Source organism: Elephantulus edwardii, unplaced genomic scaffold (genome assembly GCF_000299155.1).
Source record: "Elephantulus edwardii isolate Elephantulus edwardi_28Jun2011 unplaced genomic scaffold, EleEdw1.0 scaffold00146, whole genome shotgun sequence".
In the NCBI taxonomy this organism is placed as follows: domain Eukaryota; kingdom Metazoa; phylum Chordata; class Mammalia; order Macroscelidea; family Macroscelididae; genus Elephantulus; species Elephantulus edwardii.
In genome coordinates this window covers 515,021-526,238 of record NW_006399896.1, presented here as the reverse complement: position 1 = coordinate 526,238, position 11,218 = coordinate 515,021, and the positions used below count along the sequence as shown (strand labels likewise).

The following is an 11,218-nucleotide window of genomic DNA, read 5'->3' as shown; positions in this document are numbered from 1 at the left end:
TCTGTCTTTGTAATGACCGTTTGCACTCTTCCTGGATGATACCTTTGACATCCTCCCACAACTCATCTGGTCTTCGCTCATTAGTGTTCAAGTCCGCAAACCTGTTCCTGAGATGATTCTGAAATTCAGGTGGTATGATAGATATGGTATAAGGTGGCCTAGTGGTAAGAACCTGCGCTGCAATCCAGAATGCATGCAATTCAAATCCTCCAGCTGCTCTATGCCAAAAGGATGGGCAGCTCCTCCCATGCAAGTGGTATTTTGTTGAAGAAAGCTTAAGAAATTGTTGCCGTAGTACTGCCAGAAATTCAAGCCGAGTTCAGAAGAAGACATGTAGCAAAGGATATTATTGCTAATGCTAGATGGATCTTCGCTTGAGGGCAGAGTACTTGTGTTTTATTGACTATGCAAAGATATTTGCCTGTGTGGATCATGTGAATTTGTGAAGCATGGTAATTTCAGAACACTTAACTGAACAAGGGAATACTGTGTGGTTTAAAACTAGGAAAGATGTATGCCCGGGTTACAGCCTTTCATTATACTTATTCAGTCAGCTGGGAGCTCTGGTGGCTTAGTGGGAAGGAACTGTGTTGCCAGTGCAAAAGTAAGTGGTTCATATCCACTAGCTACTTCATGGGAGAAAGATGGACAACTCCTCCCAGGCGATTTACTGACTCTGAAATCATGCTGGAGGTACAGCTGTGTGTTGGTTCCGACCTGACAATACATAACAACAACAACATTCAGTATGCTGAACAGATAACTCAAGAAGCTATGAAATAGGAAAAATTTCATTAGGATTAGAGGAAAATTTCCAGCCTGAGATACAGATGACTCACCATTGCTTGCTAAAAGTGAAGAGGACTTGAAATACTGTTGAAGATAAGAGTAAAGAAAACAAATATCCTCACAACTAGACCAATAGATAGCATCATAATAAATGGAGAGAAGTTTAAAGTTGTCAAGGATTTCATTTTATCTTAGATCCACCGTCACTGCCCTTGGCAACAGCAGTCAAAAAATCAAGTTACTTATTACAATGAGCAGATCTACTGCAAAGAAATTCTTTCAAGATTCAAAAAACAAAGTGACTTAACGGGTTCCTGTCTTAAACATACACAAGCTGGATAATGAATAAAGGAAGACTGAAGAAGCACAGATGTCTTTTTAAATGATGATACTGATAAAGAATACTGAATATTCCGTGGACTACCTTATGAACTAGCATAACTGTCTTGGAAAACGTCGGTCCGTGAATATGCCCATGAAGCAAAGATGGCATGACTCTGTCTCACATACTTTGGACATGTTATTAGGAAAGATCAGTCACAAGAGAAGAGCATCATGCTTGGGAAAGAGGAGGGTCAGCAAAAAAAGACTCTCAACAAGATGGATTAAAACAGTGACTTTAGCCATGACCTCAAGTGTAGCAGCATTTGAGAGAGTGGTGCAGGATCAGGTGGTGGTTCATTCCGTTATACATATGGTTCCTTTGAGTCAGAACCCGCTCAGTGATGCCTTACAAGAAGTTCTCAAATAGCACATAACAAATTATGATTGTGATTTCCTCCCTATCTTCCCAACCCCATTTATATCTGCATAGTGTACCATATTCAGACTCTTCTAATTGGTTGATTGTTTTCTCTCGTTTTTTACCATGGCCCTTCTAATAAAGCATGTGTTGCATTTTAGATCTTTTGTTCTCAGTCTACAAATTTTGTCATTAATTCTCAGATGTGTATATCAAAAATCTTAAAAGATACTTGTAGCTTAAGTGGAACTTCCCTTTGAAATGGTGATATAGGCATAAATACCAAATTTTTTTAAAATATCAAAGCACTGTCTTAAAATTGTTGAAATTGTTCAATATCTTTCTTCTAGGCATTAGAAAGCATTTTGGCAAGTGAGCGTTTGTCATTTTCCTGCCTTAGAAACATCACTCAGACTTTAATGGACACTTTACAGAAGCAAGGTAATTGGATTTATATTGATTAGAAGTTATGGTCCCACTTCCCCTTTTCCGACTCAGGTTGTGGGAGGCTATTATCTCATCATTTTACTTTGTTTTTGTTGTGATGGTGTGCCATCAAGTTGGAACCAATCCATAGCTGACCCTCCAGAGGATTTTCAGGGGCAGTAAAGCACAAGGAAGGAGATTGCCCTTTCTATTGCAGATCAACTGGTGGATTCTAGTCACGTGCCTTGGGGATTGCAGTGCAGTTTCTTACCACTAGGCCACCAGATCTTTGATATGGGAAAAATTATAAGAAATAAGGGGAGCTCTGGTGGCCTAGTGGCAAGAAGCTGCACTGCAATCCCAGAGGTGCATGGTTTGAATCCACCAGATGCTCTGCCGGGGAAGGAGGGACAATCTCCTCTCTTGTATCAGTCGGATCTGATTTGATGGTACACACACACACACACACAATAATAAAATAATAAAAACAATTAAAGAAAAGAAATAAGGAAACTTCTTTCTCATCTTCAGTATTTTACTCTGGGATCTTCTTCCTCTACTGTTTAATGTTTACAGTTGATCTTCAGTTTATTCATTTTTATAATCTTATTATTTTATAAGCTTTCTCCTGTGAGAAAAGTTAATCACTATAGACTAATAAGAATTGGTTATTCTGATACAGGTAACTGAACTATATCATACTGTGAAAGTTACTAGCAAGAGAGCCAGAGTAGCAGAAGATCTATAGAGAACGCCACTGCTTTAATTTTTGTGGAAGAAAGCTATTTTTTATTGATAGGATTTCTTTTCAGCATTGTAGTTTTGCCTGTGATGATGACCAAAAATATTTATGCTTTGAATTAATAATGTTTTAGTACAAAGAATGTCCTGTGATATCCAAATTCTCTCTTACATTCTGTCTCATGAGAGGAGCTCCCAGTTCACTGCCATCAAGTAGGCTGTGACTCACAGTGACTGTCTACAGGTTTCCGAGGCTGTAAATCTTTCCAGGAGGAGACTGCTCATCTTTCTCCTGCTGAGCAGCTGGCCTTTGGATTCGCAGTGCAACACATAATACACAGTCTCTGGAGATAATAGTTAGGACTTCTAATTTTCTTTTTAATGCTTAGAATATATTTGTCTATACAGAAATGATATCTGAAACTTTGAAGTTGTGATTCCATATCCCATCAAATAGACTAGTATAGGAAAACACAACTTATTCTGAGTTAACATCATTTTATTTGTAGGATATACTGACTTTCATCCAGACTTAATACTTCAGTTTCTGCTTGTCCTATGAGCATGTCATATGCCATACACCATAAAGCTAACTTTGTATTTAGTTATTCTTATGCTGTCCTTTAAAGTAGTAATAATAATGTATCCTTTGAGGATTTTAAAGATCCTAACATTGAGACTCTTCTTCCATTGTTGACGTTCCCAACAGATGAAACTGAATCCACTCAACTTTTTAGGAATATTTCAAGTACGTCACATACAAAGTGATTGTTTCTCCAGCATTAATCCTGTCGCAGTGTAAAGCCTAGCTGAAGTGGATCCTAAATCGAATTCTATTTTTTATCTCTTTGTCAACTTTTTTAAAAGCCATTTTCAAAATTGTGATAAGTACATATTTAGCAAAACATTTGTCATTTCATTATGCTTACATGTACAGTTCAGTTCATTCATCACATTGATCAGTGATCACTGTTATTCATCACATTGATCAGTGATCACTGTTATTAGTACCCAGGTTTTTTTGTTTCCTTTGCTAACCTTTCTTGATAATACTTCTGATATTTCTATTTTCCTCTGCCCTTTATTTTTATTTAAAAAGTTAGACATTTGCCATTATTAGAAAATTAACTTTCATAATCTCTCCTAGTTTAAATATCCTCATATTTTATAAGGTGTGTCTGGTAACCCCAAATTCGTGATAAGGAATTATGCTACCAACTCACAGGCAGTTGATTCAAACCTGCTAGATGCTCTTGAGGAAGAGAGATGAGCAGTCTCCTCCTGTGTAAATTGCAGCCTCTAAAAATCTGCCAGAGGTTCAGCTATGAGTTGGTTCTGACTCATTGGAAATGAGTTGAGTTGCATATTTAACAGAACAGAACAGTAGAATAATATTAAGAGGTTTAATGAAAGGGAAACTATTTTTATGTCTCTTTAATGTGTCTTTCTTTCTACTTTTTTAGAGCTGGAGTTGGTTGATGAAGGATTGCTACAGTTTTGTGCCAGTAAACTGAAATTGCTTCATCTATATGAGTCTGTCACTAAATTAAATTCCCTTGACTTTCATTCAGATACACCATTCTCTGACAGTGTGAGTAAGCTCAGGTTACTATTTTGCATTACTATACCACATAACCTAGTTGGTGTCCTTTTTTAAAAAATTGTTAATAAGATCAGAAGACTTAAAATTGTTTTTCAATATTAAAGATGTATACCTTTTTCCTTGGTGTGCTACATTTATATTTATGCCACAGAACTAAATTTTATGCTAGTTTAATTTTCCTACCGTAGCATTTAGTCTTTTCGCAATTAATTGCTTAAGGTTATTTTTTATAAATAAAACTTCTTCTGGACAAAGTATGCAAATGATAAAATATATTTAGTTTACTGAAATGGAAGAACTTGTTTCTTTTAAAGGAAAAAATATTCTTAAAACAAAAGTTAGTGTTTCTTTGTTGTTGCCAGGGTTCTTATAGCTTGTTTGTTGTCTACTATATGTTGAAATCTATTTTTTAAAAATACTTACTTCTTAGTGCAACAATGAATGAATGGAAACCCAAAATCTCTGTAAATGTTTATGAAAATTAATAAAATATAATTATAGGGGAAAAAATTTACTTCTGTCAAACTTATAATAGTTACAGCTAATAATTCACATCAGTGTTCTATTTTTAACCTACAAAACATGAGGTGACAGCACCTTGTATTTTTTATTATATTGTAGGGTTGTTTACAAGAAGATTTCTTCCTATTCAGAGAAAAAAAGTTTCTGAGGGAGAAAAATAGAAGCATTGTCCTACTCTTCACTCAGAATACTGTGTAAATCTATTTATCCAAAGGAGCATGACTACTAAAATTCATTTAGTCATTTGTAAAGCCACTGATAATGCTTCTCCCTGCCCCCAAATGCTTAGAATAATTAAAAGTTACTAGAAATTTAAGTTAGAAGTCTTTTTTTAAAACACACATCCTCAAATAAAAAAATTTTTTTTAACTGAAAGAGAAAATGTTTCTCTCTGTAGTGGAAATAGTTCACACATTGTAGCTAGTGTGTGTGGGTATAGGATTATAGATGGATTTTACATACTGTGTCAAAACTAATCTATTCATAATGATGCAGTCTATGATTACCATTAAAAATAACAAAGCCACTTCTCAGGATCTTTTGCTTTTCTGCTTTCAGCAATGGGATAAAATAGTCCTAAGCAACAGGAAAGCTTGCATTGATAAATGTTTATAGTATGTCTTAGACATTTCATAGATTGTTTAATGCCTGATTTTCTCATAAGATCCAGATTCTCTTTCCTGCTGTCTGCTAAAGTGATGGTGTTGTTAGATGTTGCCAAGGCTGCTACAACTCATAGCAATGCTGTGAACAGCAGATCTGAACCTTGCCCTATCCTGCTCCATCCTCATGAGCTCTACTGTGCTCAAGCCCATTGTTAAAATCGCAGTTCAGTCCATCATGTTGAGGGTTGTACTCTTTCTCTGACCTTCCCCAGCATGATGCCTTTTTCCAGCAATTGTCCTTTCCTGGCAGCATGCCAAAGAACATGAGCAAAAACTTCCCCATCTTTGCATCTAAGGATGGTGCATTGTTGGACTTCCTTCAGGACAGACTTGTTGGTTCTTTTGTCAGTCTGTGGGATATTCAGTACTCTTGTCCAGCGCCACAACTCAGACGCACCAATAATTCTTCTGTCACTCTTATTCACTGTCCCAACTTTCAGAGGCATAGGAAGTAATTGAACAGACAGTGGACCAAGATCATGCACACCTTGACCTTTAAACTGACATTCTTGCTCTCTAGCACGCTGGAGAGATCCTTGACAGCATATTTTCCCAGTGCAGTGCATATTTTTTTTTAATTTCTCTGCTTTTACCATAGTGTTGCATGTGGATCCAAGTAAAATGAAGTTGTTGACAACTTCAGGGTTTTCTCCATGTATATGATGTTACCTATTGATCCAGTGGTGAGGAATTTTGGTTTTTTGATAATGAGATCCATGTTAAAGGTGATGGTCTTTGATTCTCTGCAGCAAGTACTTCCAAGTTCTCTTCACTTTCTGCAAACTTACTTGTGTCATCTGTATAACACAAAAATAATTCTACCAAATTCATTGTTGTTATATGCTGTCAAGTAAGAACTGACTCATAGCTGATCCTCCAGTGGATTTCCAGGGGCAGTAAATTACATGGGAGAAGACTGCCCATCTTTCTTCCACAGAGCAGCAGGTAGACTTGAACCACATACTTTTAGGTTGACAGGGGAATGCCTTGCCACTAGCCCACCGGAGACCCCTTCTTTCAAAGTAATGCTCTATAAAATTAATTTTTATTTGATACTGTTACATATAAAATATAAAGGTAAAAGGAGAACTACAGAATTTTAATAATAAGTTGACAATTCATCTTTTTTATTTCTTTTTAAAGCTTTTTAAAAAATTGAAACCGTGTTTTATTTTTGGGCATTATTGGAGTATCCTTCAAAAATTATGAAGTCATTTTCTAGGTTGAATGGGATCATTTTATACATACAGAATTTAAAGTCAAATCTCAATTCATTAATTTTTGCAATCTATTCAACATAGTACATACCAATTAAATAGAGTTGACTCTCCACATCCATGGCTTCTGGATCAGTGAATTCAACCAGCCATGGATCAAAAAATACTGGGGTCTTGGAGTAGTAGTTAAATGGTCCAAGTAGTTCGTCAAACATCAAAGGAACTTTTAAAGTTTTATTTAAGTAGAATTTATAATGCTGAGTATTTGAAGTAATTTCATATGTTAAAGTAAAAGGGGGGAAATTGTGTAGGTTATATGCAATTTGTTGTTGTTATGTGCCATCGAGCCTTCAGCAACTCAGTTACCTTATATACAATAGTTCTGAACCTTGTCATATCTTGAGCCAGTCTCACTGTCTGACACACCTACCCCATTGACCAACTACTGTGTCAGTCCATCTCATCTGGGATCTTCCTCTCCTGTGCTGTCCCTCCACCCTTCCAAGCCTGACATTATTCTGCAAGGACTGGCCCCTCCTGGCCACGTGCCCAGTACTACTACCCAGTTTTATTTAACAGACTTGACTGTGGTGTGGAGTGCAGTTGGGGTCCTCGAACCAATTCTCTGTGGATATCAAAGGACAACTTAATTATTCAACTTATGACATGTTTAGTAGTATTCCATTGTTCACTATTTGTTTTTGAAAGTAAACAAAATTAATTTTGTACACGTGAAAAAAATCATCATGCTTGCTGTGAAAAATTCAAGAATGTGTGTGTGCTTATCTGTGGTATAGATGCACATGTTTCTTGTTTGGGAGAATTATGGGAATACTATTTAGAGCTATTTCTGCAGTCTGAAAGCTAACAATTTCTGTTTGTTACTTTTTTACCTCTTCTGTATTCCTGCAAGCCATATTGAGAATGTTTATGTATAAAGATAAGATGAGGCTCATTTGTTGTTTTTATTTTGTAGTTGTTATGCTCTGTAATAAATACACATTTCATTTCAAATAGTTCATTAGTTTCTTCAGAATCACCAAATTTTAATTGACACTTGTTAGTTTTCTCCTAGTAGACTATATTACACATTGCTTAACATTTATTTAAACCATGCTGCTGGTACTAGAGAGAGCTCTGGTGGCCGAGTGGTAAGAAATTGCACTGTCAACCCAGAGGCACAGAGTCTGCCAGCTCTTCCGTAGGAGAAAGATGGGCAATCTTCCTTGGGATTTACTGCCTCTGAAAACCTACCAAAGGGTCAGCCATGAGTCAGTTCTGACTTGATGGCACATTAACAACACTACGGTGATAATTTTTATGTTAGATCATATTTTAGGATTTGTCTTCTTCAAGTAATCTTCTGCACATGAAATATAATTTTTTAGAAAAATTTTCCAGCAGAGAAGATTATAGTATCACATTACTAATTCTTGTTTGCTTTCCTTGAAAAAAGTTTACTGCTCTACAGCAACCTTGCATTTCAGTTTAGCTACTGCTCAGTAACATAAGAAGAGACGTTGTCTATTCAGAATTCTTTTCCCCTTATTTTTAAGGACCTGGCTGCGTTACTAAGGCTTGACGAAAAAGAACTGCTAAAGCTCCAGTCCTTACTAGAGAAGTACAAGGAAGGGATGACCAGGACTACTGTCCGTTTTTCTGATGACAAGGATCGTGTATTGCCTTTGAAAACATTTCTGGAGCAGTTAGAAGCTGAGAATGATATGATCAACATAAAGAAGATAAGTGAGGAGGACTATGTAGCTTTAGGTAGGTAAAATAATAAATTACTCTTTGATTTCTCTTATAAAAGGAAGCCTGTTAGAAATACATGATATCTCAGAGATTTTATTTCATTTGAAATGAAATTAACCAAAGAATTTAGTATGTATTTTGTGGGCCATTAAAAATATTTGGAAAATGTATGTGCTTTTTCATTCAAATTGTATTATATTTTAGTTCTACTTTAAAGAGAGGGTGCTGGACATGTGATGATTTACCATCTGCTTTAGTAAATCAAGCCGACTGAACCAGTGGCTTCTCTCATAAACTTTTATTCCTTTGCGACTCTATATTTCATGCTAAGGAAACTCTTAGTCAAAGTGGTTGGGGCTTCTTGGTTAATGTGCTCTGTTTTTCTTTTTACTAGGCGATTTCTTTTTTTGGAAGTGCTTGTATGGGGAAAGCTCCACCGAGGATATGTGCCACACCCTAGAGTCTGCTGGTCTCAGCCCCCAGCTGTTATTGGTAAGGATTGCATGGATGGATACTGTTCTTTCTTACAGTATCTTGGAGAAGTCACTTTTTTTAAGGTGTTACCTTTTAGCATATCACGGAACTTACATACAAGTCTCCTAAAAATTAACAGTGAAATTTGTAATCTCTAATTATGATTGGATAATGCTATTTTACTTCTCTTGTTCCCTGTAAATTTTAAGAACTAGATTGAAAGTTTCTCCTAAAATAAAGTTATGATGGACTTTGAGAATCAGTAAAGAAATTGTCATTCTAGAATTTTTTTAAAATGTCTTAGAGTACTGAATTAATTTTCTTTAAATGGTTCTGCTATAGTTAGCAAACATTTACAGGCATTGACTCTGTAAGTTAGAATTTAATCTCTTTACAATAAAAAATGTAAAATAAAAGAATCACCTAATGGAAAAACTACAGTGTTTAGTTTAAGATCTGTACCTTTTCTGAAAAGGTTCTTATGGAGTCCCTGGATGGTATAAATGGCTAAGCCTTGTCTCCTAGACAAAAGTTGAATAGTTTGAACCCATGTAGAAGCACCTTGGTTGATCAGCTTGACATTCAGCTTCTAAAAGGTCACAGCCTTGAGAAAAACTTGTGGAGCTGTTCTGTGCTGTATACAGAGAGGGCCATGTGTGGGAGTCAATTTAATGGAGATGACAGCTCCATAGAGAAGTTCCTCTACCATCAGTTATTTGTTGTCTCCCTGCCCTGCACATGCAAAATGAGCACGTGCATCACACAGAGAAGCTTCTAAACTTTCACTCACATAATTTTATCAGCATTTAAGACATCTTTCCTCAGTGATGTGTTGGCTGTGTTAACATGTTGTTTTTATTGAACGTTTAAGTCTTTTAAAAATGGATTTCCTTCTATGTCACTGTAAGATAATGAATATACTGTGTATGTAAATGTTTTAGTAGCTTTCTAATACTCTAAGCTGAAAACTATATAATTACCTTTTAGTGGACAAATTATTAAATAAGTCTTGGTATTTCTTCTCTTAGAATAATACTCTGAAATGAAAAGAAATCAACTGCTGGTACTTACAATTCAAGGAAAATATCAAGTATTGATGAGGATGTGAGGCAGTCAGAATTTCTGTGCACGGCTAATGGAAATACAAAAGAATAGCATCATTTTGGAAAATAGTTTGACAGTTACTATAACATCAACAATCTCACTCCTAGGTATTTATTCAAGAAGAATGGAAATACATGTTAAAACTAAGTCTTGAACTGAAATGTTCATAGCCGTTTTATTCATAACAACCCAAACTTGGAAACAACCCAATGTCCAGTGTTTGCCACCTAATAATTAGATATATGTATGTGTGTGTGTGTGTGTGTGTGTGTGTGTGTGTGTGTGTGTGTAATGGGATAAGGAGCTCTGATGCCTTCATTGTAAGTAATTATGCAAAGCGAAGGCACATGGTTCAGAACCATCATCTACTCATTAGGAGAAAGATGGGCAGTCTCCTCCCATGTGATTTACTGCTTTTGAAAACCTGCAAGGGGTCAGCTATGGGTTGGTTCCGACTCAGCTATACACAGCAACAACAATATGGGATAGACTGTTGGTACACAAAATAATGCAAATGAATCTCAAAAATATTCAGTGAAAAGATCAAGAAACAAATGACTGCTGTATGACTGTGGTTATCTGAAATACTAGAATAGGCAAAATGTAATGTCAGAACATCTCTAATAGATGATGAGGTATGGGGTTTGGAGATTCTTGCGAAGAAACACGAGAAACTTTTGAGTGATGGAAATGTACTTTTTCTTATCTATGGTAATGGTTAATAAAAGTAGCACATTTTATTGTTTATACAGTGAAGCCTCAGAGCCGGAAGGTAAGAGTGCCTTTTTTTCCAGATCACAAGTTTTCAGTCTTCAAACCACACAGTGTTGCCTCTCTCCTTTCAGTGCAGAATATTTGTGTTTTCCTCCTCTGAAGGTTTCCCCCTTACATGTATTCTGGCTATTGAGAGTTGTAGTGTGTATTTTAGGCTATTGTTGTTGTTATGTGCCGTCGAGTCGTTTCCGACTCATAGCGACCCTATGCACAACAGCCCTAAACCCTGCGCCAACCGCACCGGCTCTGACACACCCATCCCGATTACCCCAGTCACCGAATCAATCCATCTCATGGAGGGTCTTCCCCTCCTGCGTTGTCCCTCCACCCTCCCAAGCATGATGTCCCTCTCCAAGGACCCGTCCCTCCTGGCAACATGTCCAAAGTATGTCAGACAAAGCCCCAG

The 11,218-nt window shown here is 36.5% G+C and overlaps 1 protein-coding gene across 1 annotated transcript in view; it reads left to right on the top strand.

The window, feature by feature from the left end:
- The window catches only part of RAB3GAP2 (RAB3 GTPase activating protein subunit 2 (non-catalytic)), a 148,647-nt gene that overhangs the window by 108,093 nt on the left and 29,336 nt on the right, over window positions 1–11,218 (top strand). Inside the window, exons 17-20 of the mRNA XM_006894593.1 lie at window positions 1,882–1,972; window positions 4,162–4,289; window positions 8,262–8,475; window positions 8,855–8,952. Coding sequence (XP_006894655.1) covers window positions 1,882–1,972; window positions 4,162–4,289; window positions 8,262–8,475; window positions 8,855–8,952 — 531 coding nt within the window. The remainder of the gene's footprint in view (window positions 1–1,881; window positions 1,973–4,161; window positions 4,290–8,261; window positions 8,476–8,854; window positions 8,953–11,218) is intronic.